General features: G+C 40.1%; 1 protein-coding gene across 1 annotated transcript in view; it reads left to right on the top strand.

Moving 5' to 3' along the window:
* Nucleotides 1-27,425, top strand: part of ATRN (attractin) — a 154,851-nt gene that overhangs the window by 76,294 nt on the left and 51,132 nt on the right. Inside the window, exons 18-24 of the mRNA XM_082482218.1 lie at nt 1,565-1,798; nt 2,492-2,629; nt 7,659-7,752; nt 8,642-8,694; nt 10,361-10,455; nt 10,982-11,060; nt 11,457-11,614. Of these exons, the coding sequence (XP_082338344.1) occupies nt 1,565-1,798; nt 2,492-2,629; nt 7,659-7,752; nt 8,642-8,694; nt 10,361-10,455; nt 10,982-11,060; nt 11,457-11,614 (851 nt within the window). The remainder of the gene's footprint in view (nt 1-1,564; nt 1,799-2,491; nt 2,630-7,658; nt 7,753-8,641; nt 8,695-10,360; nt 10,456-10,981; nt 11,061-11,456; nt 11,615-27,425) is intronic.

Here is a 27,425-nt window from a genome sequence, read left to right as displayed (position 1 = left end):
GAAGGCTTTCAAGTGAGATGATGAAATCCCTATTCTTTTTTTTTTTTTCTTCCAACAGAGAAGTACTTGTTTCATTATTTGAATTCCTCTCTTTCAAATTAATTGTTACATAATTTCATGTGATTAACTTTTTTTGTATCTCTTTTATTCACATATGGAGCCATGTAATTGAATATTATTAGATTATCTGTATCAAATCCCAATTAGGGTTTCCGTGATTGTTTTATTCTGAAATATCATCTGCATATAGCCCGCAGTAGGAATTTCTGACTTTAAATAAATGATTTATTTTTTTCCCCTTTTAGGTAAATGTGAGCAAACTGCAAAAAATTTATGGTGCTTTGGAATATTGCTTTCTGTTTTCAAACTGTGGGGAAGTAGTCTAGAAATTTAGAAAGTGGTTGAACAGTTTTAGAAATGATTTTTATTTATGCTGAATTCTTTAGGAGCAGAGTGTGAGCAAGGGAGTTGGGAAAGCCAGGTCTCCTGGGGGGGCAGAGGGAGAGGAGTGCCTGTGTTCCCCAGGAGGGAAGTTGGGCAGTTTGGGTTGCTCCAGTTGCTCCAGGAATGTTTGGAAGCTGATGAGAATAAGCTGGGTAGCCCAGGGCTGCAAAATAAGAGATGGAAAAAATTAGTTTCGGGTAACTGTCAAACATGAGAGTGTGAACTTCCCATATTACCAGAAGTCAAAAATTGGAGGAAGCATCTGGCAGGAGATGAGCAAGCTGAAATAAGGGAAAACAATGTTGTTCTACTTCTTTTTCTTTTTTTAAAGGCAAATATTGTCAATTTAAACATCAAGATAGCCTGCTCATCTTAGAACACCAAAAATTAGAAATTTCTTTTAAAATGGTATTGGGAAAGGAATAGAAAAACTCTCCTATATATAAAGAGTTTGTCACCCCTGAAATGCAATCCCATTTGAGAAAGGAACTGTTAAAGGCTGGCAATGTTTTTTTCCCCCGATTTAGTTCATTGCTGGGCCCAGGGGATCTGCACGTGGTGCTCTGAGCATCCAAAAAAGACAAATGCTGTTCTGTATTTGTATTCTGTGCTTTTTGGCTCAGATAAATACTTGAAATAGTAGCATGTGATATTAAAATATGTGGTAAGAAGAGACTCAAAGTGAGTAAAGAAACTGTTTTTTAACTTTTACTTTCAGATGGCTCATTTTATAATCTGATCCATCGTCAATCAGTTGGAGGCCTTTTGTAGTTGGGAACATTAACCTCTGGTTTAAGTGGGTGGTGTTTAATGTTTCAAAAACTTTACATGTGTATTGCATTGTTTCATAACTCACTGATTAATTCAATCTTTGTGTTAATAGTTATCTTAGATTCTAGAATAAATATACTGGTAGGAATGAATATGTATATGTGTTACTGTGAATATCAGAATAAATATTTACAAATTTGGTGGGAGAAATGCTTAAGGTCACAAAAGACATACAGGGACTTCTGCGTTCATTGTTGCCTGTGTTTTGGGACAGTGATTTATTCCACAATTTGATGTTCGGTGGTGTTTGGTTTTTTTTTTTTTTTTGTGTGTGTTTTTTTTTTTATAGCTGAAAACTGCTCAGGCTACTGCACGTGTGCTCACTGTTTGGAGCAGCCGGGCTGCGGCTGGTGCACCGATCCGAGCAACACGGGCAAGGGGAAGTGCATTGAAGGCTCCTACAGAGGGCCGGTCAAGATGCCAACCCCGTCCGCAACAGGGAAACACAGCTTGGAGCCCGTCCTTAATGTCAGCATGTGTCCTGTGGAGAACAACTATAATTGGTCCTTTATTCAGTGTCCAGGTAAATGAGCAAAGTTTAATTGTTCAAACGTTTCAAAGGTAGCAACAGTTAAATGCGAGGGGAGAGGCTTTTTAAGACTGTAGTGATGTCTGTGTTCCCTCCTGTTAATGGAGGGAGGGAAAGAGCTTGGAAGACAAACAAGAAATAGCGCATTTTGAGATGGAAGGAGTTGCGCAGGTATCTGCGGGTGAGCTGCAGAGATTTGTTGCATGAAAACTTATCTATGCGTTACTCTAGGGAAGTTTTTCCTTTCCCTACAAACGTTTACCGAGTTTTTGACTGTTGTTTGTTTATTCATTTTAGGGTTGTTTGAGAAAGGCAATTCTTTCGTTGAAGGGTGGTTCTGAAATAATGGGTTTGACTACATACATGTAGAATAAAATTACTTGGACTGCTGCTAAACCCTTTCTTCCCCGTTTCTTCTTGTAAATCTGTCCCACCAGCTGCTTCCAGCCCTGTCTGTCCAATATGCACATAGTGTTGCAGAGTTCAGTTTTCCGTGTCTTGCTTTAAATATCAGGTTTCCGATACACATCTCTCTTTGAATTCATGTATTGCTAACAAGACTGCAAGAACCTCTTTGGAAGGTGCATGAAATGGTTTCCTTCAGCTTCTGCAGAGCACCAGCTTCTGGGGTTCTATGCGAAGCACTGTATTTGAGCAGAAATACTCATCCTTTTCTGTTTTCCTCAGCCTGCCAGTGCAATGGGCATAGTAAGTGTGTAAATGAAAGCATCTGTGAGAAGTGTGAAAATCTGACAACTGGCAAACACTGTGAAACTTGTATCTCGGGCTACTACGGTGATCCTACTAATGGAGGAACATGTCAGCGTAAGTGATGCCTTAAATCCTCCTGTGCTGAAGTCTTTGATGCTTTTTGCTCTGTACTCAATCCTCTGCTGTCTTAACTGAAATTGTATCCTGATAACACATTTTTTTTCTTTCCTGCAAACAAGGCGCAATCGTTGTTTCTTCAATCAAACTGCTTGATGAAATTATTTGATTTTCATTGCACAAGATAAAGATGATTTATTTCTTTTACCCTTCTGTGTAAACTTTAAATGACCACAGTGAAAAATAGGTTCATTTTAGTGTTTGATGATCCTGTTTTGAAAAAAAAACAGTGATGATCCCAATGTCTTGAACAAATTTCTGCTTATCTAAATTCCACCATCCATTACATTTGGTTAATGTGTTGTGCTTTTACTGTTATAATTGTCCGCTTCATAAAAGGCTTGCCATATTTCACTGAGGAGTTGCCTGGATTTCAGTTGAGGATTAGGTGATCCCTGTTAAAATTGTAAAAAATTTGTAAAGTGCTTTGGGACTCTTTGGCCCAAAGAATGTTTTTCGGTTGTGCAAGATACAGTTAACAAACTGAGAAAAAAATCTTTCTTGAAGGAGCAATACCGGTAATACTGAGAAACGAACATGTAAGATTTGAAGTTTTGACCTTGAACCTTGCAACATTACTCTGAATTACTGTGAATTTTGTAGTGTAGCATGGGGAGACCAGTTGTAAACCAGAATCCGTCTGTACTAGGTGATATGCGGATGTAAGGGAAGGTGCTTCTTGCTCCAGAGAACTTTGATGGAGTATATTTAGGTGGAGTGATATCATTAGATACAGTGATGGAAAATGTAGAACAGAAGTAACATTATTTGGTATCAGTGTAGTATTGGTACTTCCATGAAATGAGTGTGGGTGGTTTGTAGGTGTCCCAGAAGAAATAAGTGAAGGTGATTAATGAGGGGATATTGAAGACTTCTGACTTGCTCTTTCCAAATGTAAAGACAATCCAGTAGAAAATGCAAATGGAAAACGGTATTTTTACTGGAAGTAGCATTGACCTTTTGGACAAAGATGAGAGTGAGTAGCTGGAGCATGAATGTCCTGTTTCCTAAAGCTAAAACAAGTAGGTGATGCTTGAGGCTATGAAGAAGGTCGTCCAAGCAGGCAGATTCAAGGAAGGGTGTGAAAAGATCACAGACAGGGACAAGGCTGCTTTACCTAGAAAAAAGGGTGTTGCAGTAGCTGGGATATGAAATTACAGCAGACAGCACAACGGCACAGGTACAAAGGATAAGGTGCATCTCTGACACTTTATTTCAGAACATTATCTGTGAGATTAAATACTGCTGATGTTCTTAAACTCATTTTATGCGAAGATAATTTGAAGTGCAGAAATTAATAAATTGAGACTGAGTTTGCCTGAGAAAATGTATAATTCTACTCTGAGCATTCAGGTTTAATCATTGGACCGTAACATGCCTTTTGATATTTGTCACTTTTCTATGTGTGTGGAAATTGAGAGTAAGTTACTTTGGACTCTTTCGCATGAGGATTGTCCAAAAATAGTTTGTTGTTGAGATAATGAATGATAGACTAAAGTCATCCAGATGCCTGAAAAAGAAATTAGAAAATGTGTTGAGAGACTGTGGAACAGCATTCATTCGTTATCTGATGAAACTAGTAGCTCATGTCAAAAGTGTTTTGCTCTCAAGTGCTTTGGGCCCAGGTTTTTAATTTGCTGTGATTTAACGCTGTTTACTGTGAAGGCGAAAGAATGAGGGAAGCAGAAAGCTGGGCAGAAAGACCGAGGTGGATTGGAAGAGGGAAAGCAAGGAAATCACTGTGATGCAGCCGACACGACTGCTGGCCATTTGTAATTTTTGCTCAGTGAAAAGGTTTCCAGAGGGGAAATCTTCAGATAAGGATTGGCTGATGGGCAAGAGCCAAGTCCTGCTTTTTCCCTCCTCTGAGCTATGGTCCCCTCTTCCTCTCCCGTTAATGATGTGCTGATTCCACTCTTCTCGTGCATTTATGTGCAATGTTGTGTGCCACTCTGTTTTTAGAGCCTGCGGTCACATCCGTGCTGGAGATGATTGTTGGTACACTCCATCCTGCTGCACAAGCATCTGCACGTTTCCACACTTAGTGCCTAGTGCGAGTCTGGGTACTTTGATGTGCAGATCTGCAGCATTAGGCCAATGGCCCCAGCAGCACGGGGACCATAAATATCCTCAAAATGGCAAATATTCAGTGCTGGAAAAAGTGTCGGTGTTTGGTATTTCCCATTCTGTTGAGCTATCAAAAGTTTGAGTGACACATTTAGGATTGTGGTTGCCTTTAAACCGGGTAAGGCTATGCAGAGCTTGACATAGTAGCGATGGGGTTCAAAAGCCAGGGAGGAATAAAAAGAACGGATGGAATAAGATGCCTTTTCCTGCTGCTCTGTGCCACCAGGGCTGGCGAATACTTCTGTATCGCTTGTGTTTAAAAAATTTTTGACAAACTGAACTGCAGTTATTTCTGTGAAAGAATTGTTTGCATATCATCATAGGCATTGGTGTTTGCAGAACTGGGCAGATGATAACTAAATGGTAGGTAAATCACTCCTCAGCAGTTGCTTTTAGGAAGTCTCCAACGTAGAGAAGTGTCAATTGGGAAGGGCAGGAAATGCAACACATCAAATGTAAAAATAGCTGCAAGGTGCTTTCTCTGCATTCAGGATTTTTTGAATTTTCTGATTAAAGTTTCACATGAAAATATGCTAGCGGTAGATAAGAAAGTTATTTGCAAGAGAACGGAAGGCGTTATTATGCCTGAAATCAGATTGCTGCTGCGGCAGCGCTTCTGAATGCCTCTGTAGAGAGTTTGCTGGTGGTCCACGATGAGCTGGTGGTGCCGTGGTCCTGCCTGCTCCCAGGGCTGCACTGGGCCTTGGAGGATGGCTAAAGCACTTGGCATGGAAAAATGGTGTTGGGCAGGTGGGTGATGCAGTTGCCCTTGGGAAGCTGGACTGTCACAAACATAGGAAGAGGAGTGGAGATCCCCATGACTGTCTCTGAATGAGTCTGTGACCCATGGAATGAGACTTGTGCGAGGTGGTTCGTCGTCGGACTATTACCATGCTTCACAGTCAAAAAACCATTTCCAGTAATTTTGGCTTTCTGCTCTAGCATCAGACTCTGGAGGGAAGCTTTAGACTCTGGCGAGGGTGTCTAGTATGTTTTGTCGATAGTTATTTCCGAACTTCAGAGTTGTCTGAAAAGCCATGAGAAATTTTCTCTTCTTTGTGCCTGTTCCATCCTTTAGTGAATGATCTCCAGTTAACGGGCTCATAGGAAAATGGATAAATAAACAAGACTGTTGTTTTCAAGAAAGATGTTTGAGTGTTCAGTCTTCTTAATAAGCATGTGGCTTAAGATCAGGGTGAGGAAGCATTAATGTTAGCGCTACAGATACTGTGATCTGCATCTAAACATCATGAAATTTGAAGTTTGTCCTAATTTTTATCGATGTTAGTGTTGAACATTGATTGAATTTCATTTTGCTTACCTTTTGCAAAACATATGGAAGGCAGTACAAGGCATTCTCAATAGTATTAAGAATTATTTTTTTAAAGTGCCATTAATGAGAAGTGTGTTTGCTTCACAGAATACAATTATTTTGTCAAATCTTCATTCAGTCTACTTGTTCCCACAATAGGCCTTTATGCTTCTTCATATTTTGTTCCGTGTCGCTGCTAGGAAACCAGTCATCCACATCTGAGAATCACAATTAAGCGTCCCTGATACGATATAGCTTCCATTACATGCCAATATAAAGGAGACATCAAAAGGATTCATAAAATAAGGTTCAAGCTTGGCAAGGATATTCAGGATGGGGACTTCATATCTAAGAATCTGCTGGTACATTGAGTGGCACATGCGACTCATGAGAAGGCATATGTCTTCTTAACGAGAAGGCACCAGCCTTTAAAGCATACTATTTCCAGCAAGCTCAGGGACTGCAAATGAGGGATCTTCTCTTTGTGTACTTTTTCCCTTCTTATATTGTACACTTTCCCATGGACAGTTCCAGAGGAATACACCTTCCAGTTCATTGGTAGAACAACTTCTAAAAGGCACCTACCTTCTGGGAAAAGTTATTAGATCCGTTGTTCTACTTAGAGTGAACATTACATCAAAGACAACTGCTTGTGTTGTTTTTTTTGTTGTTTTGGTTTGGGTTTTTTGTTTTTTTTTTGCACGTACCTCCTCTACTTCTTTATGAATAAAGGTCTCAAAGTGTGTCAACGTTAGCATTTTAATTTGAATTAGGAGCATTCTTTTCAAGCACATCTCCCGTGCTGTGATACCTTGGTTTGCATCTCAAGCAGACTGAGAGTTATGCGAGTTGTCTATTTTGGGCATGCCACAACCCTGGTGGTAGTCTAGGGGCATGCCTCGTTTCCTTCAGCCACGACTCGGTGGCGTTCAGCTCGTGAGACCAGGCCAAAGCTATTCTAAACTGTATCGGGGCACGTGCCCCCAACCACTTCCAGCATGGACAGTGTATTCTTAGCACCAGCCATTTTACACTGCAGATGCACTGACATTGTTGATAACGACACTATTTTCTCAAAGGTCTATTTATTTCTAGCTAAAAGCACCATGAGCTCTACTTTATTTGCAAAAATAGTCTTCTCTCCAGAGTTGTGAGTTTGACTGAAATGTGTTAACAAGTACCAAACTATTCCAAATACTGTCTTTGTCCTACCAGTTATGATATCCCTAGTGCTATCTAACAGCAAGAGAGGAAGTTAAATAAATTTTTGAGGCTAAAAAGCACGGTCTAATCATGATTTTGTACAAAACATCAATCCTGGTGCCCATTCTCACTCCGTTTTGACGCATGGTTCTGTTTTTGGCTGCCTTCTGTATCACAAAGAAACCAGAGAGTACCAAATGGGGTTTCATATGTACTTTAATTGTTGATGTATCTCAGTTTGGCAACTATAGAACTTAATTGCCATCAAAACTGTTTCTCTTGCTTCATTCAACATCGCATCTTTTTCCCCTCTCTGCTCAACAGCTTGCAAGTGCAATGGCCACGCGTCTGTCTGCAACACAAATACTGGGAAATGTTTCTGCACTACCAAGGGAATAAAAGGAGACGAGTGTCAACTGTGAGTCTGTTTCACTTTGTTATTTGAAATTAAAAGGCTATGCACATACCGGCGTGGAACCCCCTACATTTTTTTTAATGATTGTATTCGGGCTGTCTCTGCGCATCTCTTCCTGCTGAGAGAGGGTGCAGCCAGCCGTGCTTCCCCTGGGGGGATAACATGAACAAAATGATTTCCTGAAGACTTCCATTTTTAAGAACATTTCAACAGAGAATGACGTGCAGAAGGAATGGGGTGAAAAAATAATGCCCCCATCCCCCAAACTATACATACCACTTTGCTTTATCCCTCAATAGTTTGTGGTTTTTTTTTTTAATTGGTAGATTTTAGCTGTCTGCACGCTGATGCTGTTCTGGGGGAGTGTAAATATACCTGAAATAAGACTTTGACGTTCAGGCATTTTAATGGAGCAGTTTCAGAGCAACAAATTTGCTGGAGCTTTCTCTGTAACATAACAGAAATGCTTTTAGTGTAATGTTAGTGGAAATAATTTCATTCCAAATGATTTCATTGCCAGGTTTATTTTTAAAGTGTTGCTCACATGAGTAAACATTTATAGGTCTAGATCCTAGAATAGCTGCAAATGTAAATGGAAATTTTAGGTTTTGACTGTAGTAATCCCGTTCCCTGCATTATGAAGAGCTAATAAATACATTCCAAGTGGATGCAAAATTCAATATCCAGAATTTTATATTTCACTTTTGCTGCATACTAGTTTGACATGCAGGGATTGTGAAATTTCTTCAGCAGCCCAGTCTAGCTCAGACATGCATCTTTTATTTTTAATTGTGTACTGTTATCGGCACAGGTGGTGTTTTCTGATTTTTAGTGCCTGGGAATAAATAGAAATAAAAAAATCCATTTATTAAAAAGTATGTATTCTTTTTAGGTGTGAAGTTGAAAATAGATATCAGGGAAATCCACTTAAAGGAACGTGTTACTGTGAGTACTCTTGGGATTTTTTTTTTTGAGATTAAAAATGCATTTGAAGTTTAAAATATCTTATTTAAAACTAGTTTTAATTGCCTCAGCATCTGTTTAAAATACAGGGGATTAAGGGAGTGACAAAAATGGTTTTAAAAACCTTCAGTTTTCACAAAAGTCTCGTTTAAAGAGACTGGAAATACTTTTCTTGATAAGGTCTGTGGTGTGATGATCGGATCTTTCAGGACAAACTTTTGAATGTTTTTCACGTGATTTTGAAATGAAATCTGGTCTTCTGGAGAATACTCTAAAATATATACCTAATAAGTCAAAACCAAAGCGTGCCTATAGAATTTTTGTTAGTGCAAAGTACTATTTTTTTTTTAAACATTCTGTTCCATGTTAGAATGGGTAAAATTTCAAAATTGCCTCATTTTCTCTGAAATGAACAGTTGGATTCCCGTGCAATTCAAGAAGATACTTTGCCAAGATTCAGATTACTTAATGGAAACTCTCCAGCTTCTATTTGCAAATATTAGCAATCAGCATACTGGCAGGCATGGATAGATGTAATCTTAAATTACATAAAGATGTAAGCTTCAAATAGTATTTCTGTGCAACACAGAAATTGTCAACATGCTGTATTTAGCAAATTTGAATTCTGCTTGCGTAGCCAAACAAGGGCACTGATGCCTTCTCGTGACAGTCTCTTTGCAAGGATGACCTAATTTGTTGCTGCCAATGGCAGGGGTGGTAAAGTGGGCAAAGAGGGGAAAAAGGCAGAACTTTACACCTTGTACAGGAACAACCTCATGCTGTACAGATTCAGTCTCACTTGGTTTTCATCCTCAAAAATTTCTGTCTTAGTGCTTCATAGGAGTTGCGGGTAGACGTCAGAAGGTTGTCTAGCTCGCGTCTATCCAACAACGGGTCTCCAGGAGGCAATAAGAGAAAAATAACTGGTGTATGGCTTGGTAGTTCTTATTGCTTGGAATATCTCTGCATGGGTTTGAGAATACATACAAGTCCTACTGCGTTTTAATAGAAAGATACTGAGACTGATCGATGTATCCCCAAAAGTGGCTGTCTGCTGTCAATTAACAGAGAGGTGATAAGCCCAGCCCTAGGCAGACATGAGCATAGGAGGGCATACAGGCAGGCCAAAAACTGGTCCTGGTATGCCTGGGCATGATGTGACCTAGAGTGTAGGATGGCAGCTGGGTCCATTAACAAGTATCTGCTCTGTAGAAGTCCTCCCTGTACAGTCCACTGAGGTACAGAAACTTATCACGCGTGGAACTTAGTCCTCTCCCAAGTGGGGATTATACGGTCTTATTTTATTTTTCCAGTATTCCCTTAGCACGTGGAGGTGTTGCAGTATGGAAAAAGTAAATGTCTTGGCATGTTTTTTTACAAACTATAGGTATGAACAGTCATTTAGATTAAGGCTGGAGGCTCTTGGCTGAAAAATGCAAGAAGAATCTTTTTCCCCTCTAGACTCAACTCAAAAAGAGCCTTTTGTCCCTCTCCTGTGGGATCATACATAGGTTGGAGTAATTTGTAACAGCATGGTAACTCCTAGTTGGGCTCTCAGTGCAAGAAACACTTCAGTGACATGATGTCTTACTTTGCAGAAGTTTTTCTTCCAAGACATGGGATAACTTTCTCCATGCGTTCCTTACAGATACTCTTCTTATTGACTATCAGTTCACCTTCAGCCTTTCTCAAGAGGATGATCGCTATTACACAGCAATCAACTTTGTAGCAACACCTGAAGAGGTAATTTTTCTATTTTCCCTTTAAACTTCATCCTTTGGGCGTATGTTTGTCATCTCTTGGCCGTGGAGGTGATGAATAGTTACAGTTCTGCAATTCTCCAGATGTAGTCTCTTAACATGCTGTATATGTCCAGCTCCATGAAGCAACCAGAAGTTTTTGAGCTTAGCTTGGCCATGCAGTTCCAAATATTCATGGTAAAAATTCGTAAGGGACCACAGTTGATTCTTTACAGTTGTTTGAACAACTGCTGAGCAACTCCAGTTTTGCTTGTTGTTCACACAATGCATCGTGTCTCCATTCTTCCTGATTTATTCTACGTCCGTGACTTGTTTTGTTCTTTATTGTGCTTTCCTTGGAGAGGAGAATACTGCTTTCAGAAAATATAAATAGTTTTTTGCTTGATATATTTGCTTCATGTAAATAGCAAATTCCAAGATTTTTTTTTTTTCAGTGAAAATTTTCTAGGAAACACTGCAGTAAAATTGTTATCCTAAAAATGGGTTTTCTTTTTTTTTCCTCCCCCAAGCAAAACAGAGACCTGGACATGTTTATCAATGCATCTAAAAACTTCAACCTCAACATTACTTGGTCCACAAGTTTTGCAGGTAAAATGAGCATGTTTTAAGTTTCTTGGTAGCTTGTTTCAGTTACTAGTTTTCAAGAAATGCGTATTTAATTGGGGGAAACTTTTGTTTTTAATCTATGAACTTGTTCTGTAATGATTTTAAATGTTAGGCCAGGAGGGCAGAAGTAAAATATTAAGAACAACTATATTTTTCTTTCTTAATAGTCTATTTTTGAAACATTGAAGGTGCAAATTAGATTTTTAGTAAAGCAATATTTTGGCATACAGTGATTTTGATAATGCAATGCAGCTTAAAATAGGTAGCGTATAGTTAATTTTGTAACATTACAATTCAGAATGCTTTGCCCTTTTTGCTTGCCGCTTAGAACGTGCATTGAAACATCTTTTCTTACTACTTTTTAACATTTGAAAACAGCTGGCACTCAGGCTGGGGAGGAAATTCCAGTTGTTTCAAGAACCAATATAAAAGAATACAAGGACAGTTTCTCCAATGAGAAATTTGATTTCCGCAACAATCCAAACATCACTTTCTTTGTTTATGTCAGCAATTTCACCTGGCCGATAAAAATACAGGTAGGAGCTCTTAAAGTGTGTCTAATTATTTAAAAATACTTTTTTCTTCCTCTCAAGCAATGTGGCAATTTGGTGTGCTTTGTGTGGTCCAAGCTGAACCGGTTCTCAGTGTAATCCTGCAGCAGACAAAGGGTTTGATGTTCCTGTTTAAGAGCAAAAAGGTGCATCATCTTCTGATATTGCCTCAGCCCAGTGGATCTGAAAATGTGCCATGAAATAAAGTGGGGTGCTTGCTTATTAACAGGGCTATGCTCTAATCAGGTCTGACTTTAGATGTGTAGGTATTGATTATGAAGAAAACAAAAACTCAAAACCCCAAAGCCTGGAATGAGAAAACAGACCAAATGTTCTCAGTGTCTCTGTTTAACATCTTGTTCTCAAAAGGCGCATCTTGCAGGCCATCCCCCTTTCTCCTTGTGCTGCCCAAGACTGGTGGTACCTGCAGAATAAGATGAAGCTCATGCTTTCCCTCAATTGAGTGCAGTTAGTTAAGACACACGTTGCCTCAGGTGTCAGGCTGGCTGTGATAAGGCCAGTGCCGAAGAAGCAGTGGATGAAGCTTGGTGAATCGTGAAAACGCTCGTAGATCACAGACTGCAATCACAGAAATTATTAATTCAGAGAATCCTTGGCCACCTTCTTGCTCTGGGCTAAGTCAAGTATCAGCCCACAGCGTACTCAGTGTTACAGGTGCCCTTTGAAGGACAAAAGGACTTCACAGAGATCTCAAATGAGGCTCTGTATGTTTGAATTCTGCCTTTTTTAAGAAGCTTGGTCAAATGTGGGAACCCGAATTCTTCTGCCTTCACCCTTATTCAACCAATTATGTCATGAAAGCTGACGATTTCACATTCATTTCCTTGATATTGCAGACATACCAGGCGCACACACTCACTACAGGGATCACTTCCAACAAAGATAATGCACGTGATAATAATGAGCAAGGAAGTGAGGTCCACCTGGGAAAAAGGTCCTCAAGCTATAGTGTTATTTTTCAAGGTATTTCCTGAAGGTATTTCAAGGTATTCCCTTAAAAAATAATTAGGAATACTTGTGAAATGTCTGCATCACCTTCTGGTAAAGAGGGTGGATTTTAAGGACTCGGGAAAGTTTATCCTGTTGATAGCAGACTGGTAGATTTGATTGACTGACTTTGCACTGCATTTTAGTTCTTTTTAATATCATGTACAATGTTGGCAGTCATTTTCCAGCTGGAGAGTTTTTACTTTACACATCGGTAAAGTCTTAGTTCGTTGTCAAGTCCTAATTTTTAGATATCGAGGAGTTTGCAAGAGCTGCAAGGTAAAATGTTTATGTCATTGGATACTTAAGCAGCAAGTACTAAGCCTCGTTGTTTTATTTAAGTGGTGCTTTCAGTAGGGAAAGTAACATCCTGCGTATGAAGGTGGGCACTTGCATAATGCTTTATTTAAATATTTGGGCTTCTCTTTTATCAAACCGGTAATCACAAGAGTCAGAAAAAAAATCGTATTTTATTTAACTTACAGGTTATGTTGGCTAATAGATTACTTGCTATAATCAGTGCTGGACTGTACCTTACCCTGATTGATTTGTTTGCTTTTTTTGGTGCAGAACTGTGTTAGGACTTTGTAGATGTTTAAGAACAGTGCTGTCTCCTGTCCCTTAAGCTCTCCTGTGTTTACTCCAGTCTCCATGCTACCTGTGCTTACGGTGAATTTCTGCTAGCTTTTCCTATGCCAGTGTTGTCATTAAGCTTAAATGTCCCCTCTATATTCTTGTTTGGCAGCTGGGTCTCCGTTTTTCCCCCGGATGAATTTGGACAGGTCATATCCTCTCTCAGCCTTTAGTGTTTGTTGGCTTAAGCAAGACAAACCCTCATCTGTTTTGTCCTGTGAAACAGGTTATTCAGGTTCAGTTACCTCATTTGTTTTTCCTCTGTGCTTGCTTGTATTAATCTTGCTTGTAGAGTTTTGGTCACTTATGGAGATCATGTCTCACCGTTGCTTTGTACAGTGGTACCTCTAGGTTCTTTATGGACCTTTCTAGGTCCTTTTATGGCAGTATTTTGCTTTTCTCCTTCTCATGGCTGCAGCAATTAATAGTCCTTATTCATTTTAATATGGACTAATACAGCCTGTTCTTTCACATCCTTGGTTTCCAACAGATGAGCTCCCGGTATTGATAGCGAACATTCTTCTCAGTCACTAATAGCATTGTAAAATGTTATAAGCTGCTGTTACCGGATAATAATAGTTTTTCTTCTGTGTGGGTTTTTTCCATATTTTTATTGACAGTCTTCAACTTTGTCAGGAGATTGTGCAGTTAACACACTTTCTTTTTGGGTCTGCATCATTAATGACGATATCAGTCAAAGTCTGTCCAAATGTCGTCCTTGAACTAACTTCTGTCCCACTTAACCACTATGATTCTTGAAATAATCCTCACCGTCTTTATCTCGCCCAGGAATTTCCAGTGTATTGAAATTGATAATGAGTTTTGGATTAGCTCGGTTGTACTTTCTAGGTCTATACAACGAATTATTTTTACAGACAGCAAATAGCGGGCTGGTGTATCGCAGCGTACTGTTGTCAGCTCTATTGCTTGTTGAATTCAGTTTTTCATTTACTACTTCAGTTCTTTTATTCCAAACTTGTCCTGAAACTTTGCGTACTATTGAGGTCTTGAGAGCATGAATATCTAGATTCTCTCTTCTCTTCTAAATAGAAGTTTTAAATTTTCCATAGTGCCATGCTCAGCTGGTAGATTGCTTTAACAGCTTGCTACCAGAGGCGTTATTTCATGTGCCATTTCTTTTGGAGTGCTGGGATGCATGCTGTCTGCTTTCACTGACTTTGAACACATTGAAATATTTGAGGTTTTTCTCCATCTTGTTTGTGTATCTTTTTATAACCGTGTTGCCTTTAGACACTTTTCCCTGCGCCTACGTTCAGTGTCCTTGTCCTTAATGAGGACTCTAATTTAGTTTTAGGGATGCAGCTGACTGGTTTTGATCTCTTGTCTATCCTTACAGCATACCCTCTTCCCTTTCCCTTTCTGGTCTCCCTTACTTGTATGGCTGAAGCATCTCTTGATATTGTGTTTATGGTTTGCTGAGGTCTAGCACAGCTTGACATTTGGCAGTTCTTATTATATCTCTGTACTACTTTCTGGCTTCTTGCTAATGAATCCTTTCCTCTCCATAACGCGTAGACTTTTTAATTGTTCCTAGTGTCCTTTTTGAGGTTAGTTCCGACGATACAGCTTTCAAATAGCTTTGCATCTTTGACCTGAGAGAAATACTTAAATGGTTGCTTTCCCATTCCTTATCTCCTTAGTCCACTTGATTTTACTGTCTTATTTAATTTCTCATATTTAAAAAGAGTGAACTTTGATTCTCTTACAACACTTACCTTGTTTTATCCTTAATTTAATGTGAATTTGCTTGTGTGCAGTCAATCCAAAGTAATATCACCAGCTCCTTTTACTTGCCAAAATAAAGTCTAAAATAGCAACAGCTCTTATATGTTGAGAGAACCTTTTTGTGAAGAAGTCTGGCAGCGATATCGTGTCCAGGAATATGTGGTCCTTACGATTTCGATTAGCTTGCTCTTCATAGCTAAGAAATTTTTTTCCCCAAATTGATGTTTTTCCATCTTCTTTCTCCGAATGCCTATTGGTGTTGAACATCTCAGCCTTTTCTCATGTTTGCAATAGCCATTCTTCATTACTTTGCTATGGCTTTGTTGTCCTTCTCCAGGAAGCCCACCTGCACCTCCTTTCACTGGAGGTCTCGTCCATAGCTCAACATAGCATTCCTCCCTCATGTCTTGCTGCAATCCAGCAGCATTGCTTGTCTGTGTGAGATAAAACCAGTTTCTTCTGCATCCTTTAACAACCATTGGAAACTCAAGTTTGCATTTTGCATTCCTAAATTTGACAAACAGCACGATCGTCTTCACCGCATCCCAGAGTGGTTGAGGTTGGAAGGGACCTCTGGGGGTCATCTGGGCCCTGTTTGAGCAGGAGGTTGGACACCTAGAGCAAATAGCCCAGGACCACATCCACGCAGCTTTTGAATATTTCAAAGGATGAAGATTCCACAACCTCTCTGGACATCCTGTGCCAGTGCTTGGTCACCCTTGCAGTCAAAAAGTGGTTCCTGATGTTCAAGGGGAGCCTCCTGTGTTTCAGTTTGTGCCCATTGCCTCTGATCCAGTCACTGGGCACCACTGGAAAGAGCCTGACTCTGTCCTCTTTGCACCCTCCCTTCAGGTATTTATAGACATTTATAGACAGCTCTCTTAGGCTTTCCTCATAGGAGAGATGCTCCAGTCCCTTCATCATCTTTGTGGCTTTTTGTTAGACACATTGTCTAATGCAGCTGTTGCACGGTAAGCAAATATCACTGGCCTTCTTTGCAACAAGGGCACATTGCTGGCTCATGTTCAATTTGACGTCCATCAGGACAACCAGGTCTTTTCCTTCCAAGCTGCTTTCCAGTTGGGTGGCCCCCAGCGTATATCAGTGCCTGGGGTTGTTCCTCCCCAGGGGCAGGACTTTGCACTTCTCCTTGTTGGACTTCATGAGGTCCCTGCTGGCCCGTATTTCCAGCCTGTCAAGGTCCCTCTGGGTGGCAGCATGACCCTCTGGTGTATCAGCCACTCCTCCCCGTTTGATGTCACCTGCAGACTTGCTGGGGGATCATTCTGCTGCATCATCCAGATTAATAATTAAGATTAAATAGGATCATAGAATGGTTTAGGTTGGAAAGGACCTTGAAGATCATAGAATTATAGAATTGATGAGGTTGGAAGGGACCTTTAAGATCATCAAGTCCAACCATTAGCCTACCCTGACAAAAACCACTTCTAAACTGTGTCCCTGAATACCACATCTACCCTTTTTTTAAACACCTCCAGGGATGGTGAATCCACCACCTCCCTGGGCAGCCTATTCCAATGTTTAATAACCCTTCCAGTGAAAAAGTGTTACCTAATATCCAATCTAAACCTCATCTGATATAACTTGAACCCATTTCCTCTCATCCTATCACTTGTCACCAGGGAGAAGAGGTCAGCCCCCACCTCTCTGCAACCTCCTATCAGGTAGTTGTAGAGGGTGATAAGGTCTCCCCTTAGCCTCCTCTTCTCCAGGCTAAATAGCCCCAGATCATCAAGTTCCAACCCCCCTGCCATAGGCAGGGACACCTCCCACCAGACCAGGTTGCCCAAGGCCACGTCCAGTCTGGCCTTGAACGCCTCCAGGGATGGGGCCTCAACAACCTCTCTGGGCAACCTGTTCCAGTGCCTTACCACCCTTAAAGTGAAAAACTTCTTCCTAATGTTCAATCTGAATCTGCCCTCTTCTAGTTTAAAGCCATTCCTCCCTCCTCGTCCTGTCACTACAAGGATCAGACACAATATTGATCCCTGGGGTACACCACTAACTACTGGCCTCCAACTAGACATCATGCCACTGGTTGTCATCCCCTGTGCCCAACCATTTGGCCAGTTTTCAGTCCACCTCACTGTCTCCTCATCTTAGCGTGTATTTGCTAGGTCTGCTCTCTTGAGGGTTGTCATGTCTCCTTCAGAAAGAACCTGTAGCTGTATAGATCTGCTTTTGGCTTTACTTTCAGTCCTTCCTCCATCTGGTGTAACTGTGCTGTCAGATTTGATGGCACATGAAAGCTTTTCCACACGGGATGCCAAGGCACTGTACAGTTTGATGCTACGCTCCTCACACTGCCCAGGGGTACTGCTTTACTCTTACATTTCTTTTCCCTCCTCACCATCCTGATAATTTTTTTTTTCGGAGCAGGTGATGAGTAGGAGATGGTATTATGAAAAGTAATGGTTCCATAGAAGAAAAACTAGAGAAAAGTCAGTTAAAAAGTATGATTTTTCTCCAGGAAGGACTGTGTCCTTTCAGGTCTTGTGCAATCTTCCATGGCAGATTGAGCTGCCCTCAATTGCCCTTAATTGCCATCTGTGTTCCTACCTGTCCTCTCTGTACCTTTTTCCTATTTGCTTTCCCTGTTTTTCTCTTTCTTGTAAAGTCTTGGCTCTCTGTAGAAGTTTATCTTCAATAAGATAAAATAGAAGATAACTCAAGGTATGGATTTTTGGGACAAAGACTTCCTAGCCATTGATCCTTGATGGGGGTTCACTACAAGATTTAAAATAGAGCTATGGGGTGACTTCTAATTTCTTGGCTTCTCTGCTTTCTTGACCGCTCAGTGCTCCTTTCTTCTCAGGAGTACTTTTTACTCACACCTTTCCCGTATTCCTTCCCTTACGTCTTTTTCTAAGTGGTCATCCCTTATTTCATGGCGTAACAGTTCCTATGCGGTTGACTTTAGTCCTTTGGGGAAGCTGACTCGTTAATGAAAATTACATGCTGCAGTATGGCCGGGATGCAAACTGTTTTTTCTTATCTCGGAGACTGCCTCCTAAAGTTCTCCTCATTGCAGTTACACTATGAAACTTCATGCAGCTACAGAACCTGTTTCAATTTCCCTTTTGAAATTAGAGTGGTTTTAATATAAGAAGTATGATGAAGTCAGTGAAACTCTGCTACTGCCAGACTGCTGGAAAATATTCTCTCCTTGTGCGTGTGCGTCACCTTGCAGCTTACGCGTGGGTTCGGTCTGGTCTGTGCAGTGCAGCATGCCCAGCTGGTTTTTGGGGGCTTTTTTGTTTGCTTGAATATCATAATAAACAATCATTGTAGGTACGCTTTCTTATCCTGGCTTATTTTCAATTTAGATACAGTAGATGTATCTAAACAGAAGTGTTTATGTTATATACAAAATTTTGCAACAGAGAACTTCAGAAATGTAGTGTCTTTACTGCACAGCAATTAATCTACAATCCACATTACTTCTTAAACAAATATTAGAAACTTTATTCTGAAGTCCTTGATTTAAATCTGTCTCTCTTTCCCTTTCTTCTTGCCCGTTAAAATCTGGACTTGGAGAGTATAAATGCTCTTTTGTGTTAGAGATAGCTGTGTCCTTGCCAATGCTGAATTCTGGCTTTTTTTTTTTTTTTTTGCTTTCTTGCTCCACCTCTCTTCAAAACCACTTCAGTTCAGGGTTTTGGTTTTGTGGTTTTTTTTTTTTTTTGTCAAGGATATTGGTTTAGGATGTCCTTCCCTCCCTGCTTTAATGACTTGGTTATTTTGTAAAAGAACTAAAGCTGCAAAATGCAGAAAGCCTTCGAAATATAGCAATCTGCTTCCTAATACCTCCTGTCTGAGCGGTTTCCGGGTATGAAAGCTACGTTGTGGAGTTCTCTTAAAGCCTTAGCCTGCCAAGCTTTCTTGAAAACCCAGGTAAGGTCTTGTCAAAAATGTCTCGATATTTCCATTCTCTCTGCTTTGTGGCTCCTCTCCGCTAACGAACTTTCTTTGGCATGGCCATGGTGACTTTCTAAGCGTTGTGCAAACCACAGCTGTTCACCTTTCTGTCTTTCACTTAGAAAGCACTGCCCTAAATATTCTGTATCTTCCACTGAACTGAAAGTGCACCCTTCAGAAAAGGGCATTAGTGGATGTTGTTAGGGTTGATTATTTTTCTGTAGTCATGTAAATGTAATGTGGTCTTTTTTCCCCACGATTTTTTCTGGTTTGTTTTAAGTTTGCTTTGTTATTCTTTCAAAATATATCTCGGATTAGAAAAGAGCTATAGAATACGATATTGCAGTAAGAAGCAAGGAAATTCAATGCAGAAGCTTTCAGGGGACTCTTTTCCATAAGTTTCAATCCAGACAAAAGTCAGCTCGCTCAGAGGTGAAACTTGAGTTCTGGAGCTGATAAGTAGTTAATGGTGAGAATTTGAAACTCTCTTTGGTACTCGTGTGAATGTCAGCGGTTTTTAACAACGTTTAAACTAGCATGTATTTACCTGGAGCAGATTCCAGTATGCGAGTCCCTCTCCTGAATGCACAGCAGGTGAAAATTAGAGTTGCTAATGTAGCTAACTTAAAATCATAGAATTGTCTGGGTTGGAAGGGACCTTTAAGACCATCGAGTCCAACCATCAACCAAACACTGCCAAAACCTGCTACTAAACCATGTCCCTAAAGCTTAACCCCCTTTTTTTATGGCTGTAAGCTTTCTGCTCCATCACAGCTTAGTGTTGATGGTGTTTTCTACCACTCACTAAATATAAACTTATGTTCTTGTCTTGTTTCATACCCGAACTATTGTTTTCATTAACATTCTGTCCCATTTGATTTTAGATATCTTTCTCCCAGATTCAGCGCTCTGAAGCCTTTTTGCATTGATCTCTACTTTCTGAGTATATGTGAGACGCCAAGGAGCTGATTAAGGAAAAAACACAGTTTGTAATTGTATCATTAACTGGCAATTGCCTCCTCTCTTTCACTTGCGTTGGTTGAAGTATTTTAATTTGAATCCGCTTAAGCATTAATTATGAGCCAAATGCTTCAAGGAACAAAAAGGCAAACGGATTTTGCAGCTTCTTGCATACCAAATATACCATTTGCAAAATCTCACTAGATATTCACTATACGTTGTCTGCTCGGCAATTCATCATCATGTTGGGCTTCAAAAAAGTGCCACTGTGACTACATAGCACTGCTGCACGTGCTGCTTGGTGGAGCACTGCAACAGCAGTAGACATCTTAGAGTGTTTGAGGACTGGAATTATTTGATAACTAGTGGGAAATTTTGAAGTCACTTGTTGCCTTCCACTCTGATTTCATACGGGCTGTGGTGGAAAAATAGCTAAAATTGCCTCTGCCGTCTACTTTTTTTTTTTTGAGTCTCTCAAACCTCTTCATGGGCTGTTGAAGCTTTTTTCTGGGTTCCTCCAGTTGATTTATTTCGGGACTGTGGGTCTATATAGTTCATCTAAAGCTTTATTCCTTTCTACGCAGAAAGTTCATGCACTGTGAATAGCTTAATTCAGTCACATAATGTGTTGTCATAATTATTCCAGATATTTCAAAAGACGCTGGAAATTGGAAAATATTTGTAAACCCACTCAAAATGTTGAATTGCTGTCTAGTTCATCTGCTGAAATTGTGAATGGTGAACCGAAAGGTGGAAACAATTCATGTCCCTTAAATTGATCGCTGCTTTCTGAGGAGCTGCCAAAAGTTCAAGCGCGGAAACTGCAAAAATGAGAGACCTGAAAATTGAGGACAGCCTCAAATGTGCTGTAATTAAATCAGCCTTTCGCTTGCAGCGCTTTCTTTTAGTGATGGACCAGGTGACTGTCACAAACCTGCGTGTATGCACTCGCACATCCATGGGTTATGCAGCGTGCCGGCTGCTGTGTGTACAGAAACCACAACATGCACTGTCCCAAGGAATGAAATGTAAACTGCTACGTGCAAACCTCTTGGATGATGTACTCTTTAATGAACTGCCTTCCTTTGGGGCCCTCCCGTCACTGCCTTATGTTGCTTTTGTTAACTCGCTGCTGGCTCAGATATTGCCAGGGTGACTGCATCCAAGTTTTGAAGCAAAATACACGTTTTAGTGCTCCGGTTAAGAGCTGCACTGCTGCGATTGAATAAGATTTCAAATAGATGTGGGAGTATGATTCTGCTCTGAATAAAGCATTCAGAAATGACACTTTCTTGGATTTGAGCGCTTTGTATATTAGACCTGCGACTACTAATTTTGATACAGTTTTATGACCTTTTCTTCTTTGCTTAGTTGCTAGTCTAAGGGAACAGCCTAAGCTCTGTTTATTCCCATGCCTCAAAGGACTTCTGCTCTGCCTGTCATTGCAACCGAAGGGTTTGCTCTGGGATTGTATTATTTTCAGTAATAGCCGCCCTTGACCTGTGAAGCAGTTCCCACTGGTTTACTATGATATGCTGAAAATGTATGTTGGAATGTCAGAGAGCAGATTCTCTTCACATCTATTTGGCTTTGCAGCACTGCAGTAACGTTGTAAGTGTGTCTTTTTCTTAAGCCGGTAGGTATTTCCTGCGGTAGTACGTAGGCAAAGTTCACGTGGAGCTGTATGCTGCTGGTGTCAGCTGGATTTCAGAGGAGAGATGAATTACAGACTAGACTGAGATTCTTCTAAGGAATGGTTCTCTGGCTGATTAAAGCAGGCTCATCTTCTCTTATGCTGAACGTGGATATTTAAGTGGGAAATAGTAGCCAATGTTTTATAAAGTGCCAGGAATTACATTCCTAAAAAGTCTTCACGATCCTCAAACAAAGCTCTTACTCTGATCTTTATCATCATTATTTTAAAGTTTCATGGCTCTGGTGTCCAGCAGCATGCAAATGCTGAAAGATTCTCAAGTTCTCATTTTTCAAAGGAAATCTCCTTCATTAAAGCAATTTTAGATTAAATTTCTTCTTCTGATAGTCCTTCCTCATCCTGCTGTTTTTATTGGCAATGTTACCCATAAAACAGGTGGTCTCCATTAGCATGAATCTTAATACCAGTTTCAATTAAGCTTTAATTTTGCATGCCATTTAATGTGTTTAATGTGGTTTAGGAAGCGTTTGTTTTCTTGCAGAGCGAAATGATGGATGACGCTTTGCTACAGCCAAGGAAAGTTTTGGGGTACCCTTAGTTCCTGCCAGGTGAGGAAGACCACACCTCTCAGCTTAAAAAACAGAGCTGGAGGAATGTTGGATCCCACACTTCCACCTTCCTTTTATTTTAGGCTTTTGACCTCTTTAAGGTGACATGCATATCGGCAGCAGTGATGCTCTCTAGGGTTACCTCTTTGAGGTTTACAGCCTAACTAAAAGGCTTTGATAATGCACATAATAAGATAGAATGATGAAACTGTACCGCAGTTAAAAAGCAGGGTCTGTAACTGACTCCAGTACCCCGATTCGTCTCTGGAGGAAACATTAGGCATTTGATACGGGGCATAAATATCCCTGAGGATTGGATGTGGCCCGTGGAGTTTCCAGCCTTTCTCTAAATTAATGTCATTCTGTAATCAAAAGCCGTGGGCTAATCAAATGAAAGCTCTCGGTAAGGGTAAAGTGAAAGAAAAAATGCCTTTGTTGTTGGCTAGAGAGAATAAAATACATACAGATAGGTAGTGATTGCTTTGATAAAATAATTATGTAGGCTTGAAACCGTACTGAGGATGGTGATCTTGATAGCTGTTCTGCCAGGTCCTCAGTGTTCCTCATACACCTTTAATGAAGAATAGATGTAGGTGCGGAGATATAATCATCCTTAGCTCTCTGGGACCTTTCTGTTCCAAAAATGTTCTTTTTCTTTTTCTTCTGAAAGCACAGGAATGCCAAAGTTGTTTGCTAATGATGTCCCTTGCCTTTATTTAGCTATAACTGCAGGTGCTTTTGAGCTTCTTTCACTGCATCTCTCTCACTGTGGTGAGAGGTTTGCTTTAAACCGAACAATGAAACGTAAATCAATTTGTTAATCTGATGAAATTTGCTGTTGAATGTAATTACTTTTGGAGACATGCAATTACATGCTGATTTTTCAGAACAGGCAAACTGACATCTTCTGCTGGGGATGGAAAGATTTAAAACAGAACAGTTAAATGATACTTTAAAACATGAAACAGCTGCTTCCTTTTTATCTGCTCCTGCTTTCTTATTTTTGGCATCAACCGCTGACATTTTTCTCCTTTTAGAAGTTGTTCCCTTTCATATTAAGTAGTATTTTTGTTAGCAGCTTCTTAAAGCCTTAAAAACGAGGGTTTCTCTCAAAAGCAGTTAACGCTTGCTAGGATGTGTTGCACCTCCAGTGCGTTTTACTGGAAGTGGTGGCTTCAGTAACCTTGAAAATTGCTCACGCTAAACTTTCCCCAAGTGTTGTATTGTTGCATGGGATTTTTATCCTTTTTACCCAACCATTGAAATCTTGGGGGTTATATCGACAACTTGAGCTATACTTGGTATGAGCTGTAGTAACTCATGTATTTTTGCTTGTGTGGTTTATTGTAATATCGTCATACAGCATTGGAAGTCCGCTCATGTAGCGTTGCAAAACTTTAGCTGCATAAATAAGAAAAGTTATAGGGGAATGGAGAGACATAGACTGAGATTCAGATTTAATAATACCAGGAGGATTTCTTAGGATGAGTTTTTTTCCGGATATGAAAGTACAATACGTATGGATTGTCTTAGTTTTAAGGAAGCTGCTTTTTTTTTTTTTTTTTTTTTCCTTTGAAGATGCAGGGCTGGAAAGCACAATATCAAAAAAAAAATGCAGAATTAATTTTCTGTGGAAGCAAAGTCCACATTAGGCAATTAATTTCTCCGGGGTGAGACCCAGGGTGGTGATGTGCTGGTCGCTTGCAGTTGCTGTACTTCTCTGCTGAATAGCTCTTCTTGAAAATACAGTATGCTACCACTGAATGTAAATATAAAATTCAAGTTCAAATACATTTCAGAAAACGAGCGATGTGGGCTATTACTGGGAGGCTTTTACAGCTACCAAAAGAGCTAGATAGATTTCCTTATACAAAAGCTTATTTAAAGAGTCAAAGAATAGTAAGCCGAGTTAATGAAGAGGAGAAAAGTGCACTGCCGATTAAAATATAAGAAGCCAGCATACTCCAATGCAACAGTTGATATAGCCTGGCTGAACCGCAGGGGAAAAATATATCCCATACTAACACAGGGTGACAAAACCAAGAAAGCCTCTGGCTTGTTTAGCTAACAGACATGAAGACAGAGCTACCAGCACTCAAATAACAGCTCTCGGATGACTCTGTGGGTCTGCTTTTGTTAGAAACAAACCATTCCTGGAATGTCGCTAAAACTTCTTCTTCTCTCACTTAGTTTCCTGACTTTGTATTATTAAGATTTATTATTTTTTTTTTTTTACCATATTGCAAATCTTGCTCACAGCAGCGTTGGCAAGCAGCGTGCAGAGTTGGGGTCAGGGCAGTGTAGTACTGTCTCAGCCATGGATAATAATAAATTTCTGGGACAATTGGAGTGGTGGGTTTGTTTTTGGGGGTTGGTGGTTTTTTCTAAACTTTTTTTTCTTTTCTTTTCTTTTTTTCCATAATCCTGAGTGTCATGTATAGCTATTTCTTAAAACGATCTGTTTTGCATGCCGGACTAGCACTGTCCTGGACCTAAAGTATCTAAAATACATGAATATTTTGACTATGAGGACTGAAATAAATCATGATAGATTGATTTGTCAGTTCATTTTTTTACTGTGAAGTTCTTCGTGACAAAACGGTGAAATACATGTTCTAGAAAGCCTTTAGTGATAGATAGTAACTACCTGTCCTTTTTTAATGCTAATGTAAGACCGTATATATATATATAGGTTATTCATTTTTCCCTACCCAGCAGTGTTATTTTTTTTTTCATGTTAAGATTTCTTTAACACAAAATCATAGCCAGGGCTCTCAACAAATAAAACCTTGATGAATAAAACAGCCCAGCCTATGATTTCTGACTTCATAGCTCTTTCAAAACTGTTGCTGATACTGCATAACGAGGCAGACCTTTGATCAGCCCTTACATGAACTCGCATACCCTGTGCTCTACAGCATAAAGTTTCCTTCCAAAGTACCTGATCGTTTTTTCTCTGGTTTTATGTTGGAAACACAGAACAGGGTGCCAGTCCTACAGTTTACGGGTGTGCAGTGGAGAGAACCGCGCTTATTAAAGCTCCCAGCATTTTATTGCATAACGATGCTAGTGCATCATTTAAAAAAAAATCCTATAATGTGTTGAACTTTGAATTATTGTGCGTATCTTTGATTCTTCTATACTCTTTTTATCCCCTCCCTGTAAATAGGTAGTTTGTGCAAAGTTTGAGGGCTTTTTGTTCCTGCCGCTTCACGTAGTAATGTGACACCAGGTTTGAAACAGCTTGCGGCTTCCGTATTGTGTAATAATGTGGAGATATGTTGTCACTAAAAGGTATTTTTGTTTGTTTACTTATGTAAATATATACTTATTTTACTTTGAACTATATATAGTTTAACCAATACATATAATATATAAATAAATGTACTTATTTTGCTACTTTATTAAGGATGTAAAATCCTTAGAGTTTCAGTAGAGTCTTCTGCAGCTGGCATACTGCAAACTTTTCATGGTATAGATTGATAAACGTTTTAAATCTTTCATCCCAGATGATCCTTAGAAATCATGGCTTCCTCGGAGAGGGAGACAGAGCTTTTTCTCCACTAATACCACTGCTACGCCGAGCTGTATCTTGCATATATTTCCAGTGTTTTGGCTGGTCAGAAATGATGCAAGACATAAGGTTTTGCCTATTGCCATCTGTTAGCTATTTTGCAGCTAAAAAAAAAAAAGAAAAATTGCTAATACGTATTTAGCTGCTTTGCTCTTCTTTCTATTCTTGATTCCCTCTTGTGTACTTACATTGCAAGCTCTTTAGGAACACAACTTTTATTCCTTTTAAGCTTTCGGCGCACAAGTGGTTGTAGACTGTAATGCTCATCTTTTTGCAGGACTTTCAGGGCCTGAGTGAGTGTTTGAGTTGTTGTGTGCTAAAGTTTTTCCATGCTGAAACTCTCCATAAATAGTTGGTATGCTGACGAACGTAACTTACCCTGCACGCAGATGGTGTCAGAGCTCTGCTTGGCACGAAGCCAAGGAACGGGATCCTTCACAAATGCATCCAAACAGCAGCGTCTGATACTGGAGGGAGGTACTTAAGGACTTGCAACTGGGAAGAGTGGAGTGTTTTAATACTAGCGGCTCGCTTTCTGTGTCTAGTTCCAGCATTTTTATTTTTAACATATTTTTCAAAGTAGCTCAAAACTGCCTTGTCCCCAGAATAATTGTTGCAGTGGCGTATAAATCCAAACCCGTTTAAAACAAGGCGTATATCAGCGTATTTCTCTTAAAAGACTCGTACGGTGGCGAGAAAGCTCACTCTCTAACCAAAACGTTATTCCGGGCTGCAGCTTGTATGCCCTCTTTTCTTCTTTGTGGGGCAGGAGCTCAGCGCTTGGCGCTTTGTGAGCCATCCGAACTTTGCTGCTGGGACTGGTCCCGGGGCGCGGGGCCGGGCTGGCGGTGCCCACTTCCCCTGCAAGCCGCCCGCCGCCGCGCCGCTCCGCTCTGTCCCCGCTGCCAAGTGCAAAGATAACTCGAAACAGCTTTGCAGCATAAACGCGGCTGAGGTCCAGTGTAAGGGTTCGTATTTTATACAGGTTTTTTCAAGAAGTCTCCTCTTTTTGAACTGGTTGCTTTTGAACCGAGCAGTGGAAAATGGGCCATTTTCTTGTTTGTTGTTTTAAAACGAGGGATTTTATTGCATGGGTTTTTTTTTCTCAGCTGCATTCCTCTGAAAGGAGTGAATTCCTTACCTGCATCGCCTTTAATAAGCAAAACCTTTTAGCAAAGAGGTTTTTCTCCTCTAGTTAAACGTTTAAAGTAAAAATGGCACGAAGCTTTTGTGCTGTGCTTGAGAAGGTACTGTTGCTTAGAGGCTGTAGAATTAAAAGAGACAACATACAGGATTGCTCCAAGAATCCCTTTTCAGGTGACTTCTACCAAACCTGCAGGTCAGTTTTCAAGGTTAAGCGCAAACAAGAGTTTGTAAACAACAAGAAATCCCTTCTTGGACAAAAAGAAGCGCTTTGTAAGTCAGTTGTTTGGGGGCAGGAGCAATGTGACAACTTCTTTTATACTTTTTTTTTTTTTTTTTTTACCCTTTTCATTTTGAATTCCAAGCATAAAATTTGCATTCAGAGGTATTCAGCTGGACACCTTAACAATACATAGATTTTTGAGAAGCTAACGGTAAGTAAAGATTTTTGTCTGCAAGTAGTGTGCGAGGTTGGGAGAATCTTGACAGCTCGATTCTGTTTCCAAACCCTTAAAGTAGTTCAAAGGAATT

This window comes from Vanellus vanellus (genome assembly GCF_965231255.1).
Source record: "Vanellus vanellus genome assembly, chromosome: 4".
In the NCBI taxonomy this organism is placed as follows: domain Eukaryota; kingdom Metazoa; phylum Chordata; class Aves; order Charadriiformes; family Charadriidae; genus Vanellus; species Vanellus vanellus.
The sequence above is the reverse complement of the archived record's forward strand: the minus strand, read 5'-3'. Positions and strand labels throughout refer to the sequence as shown.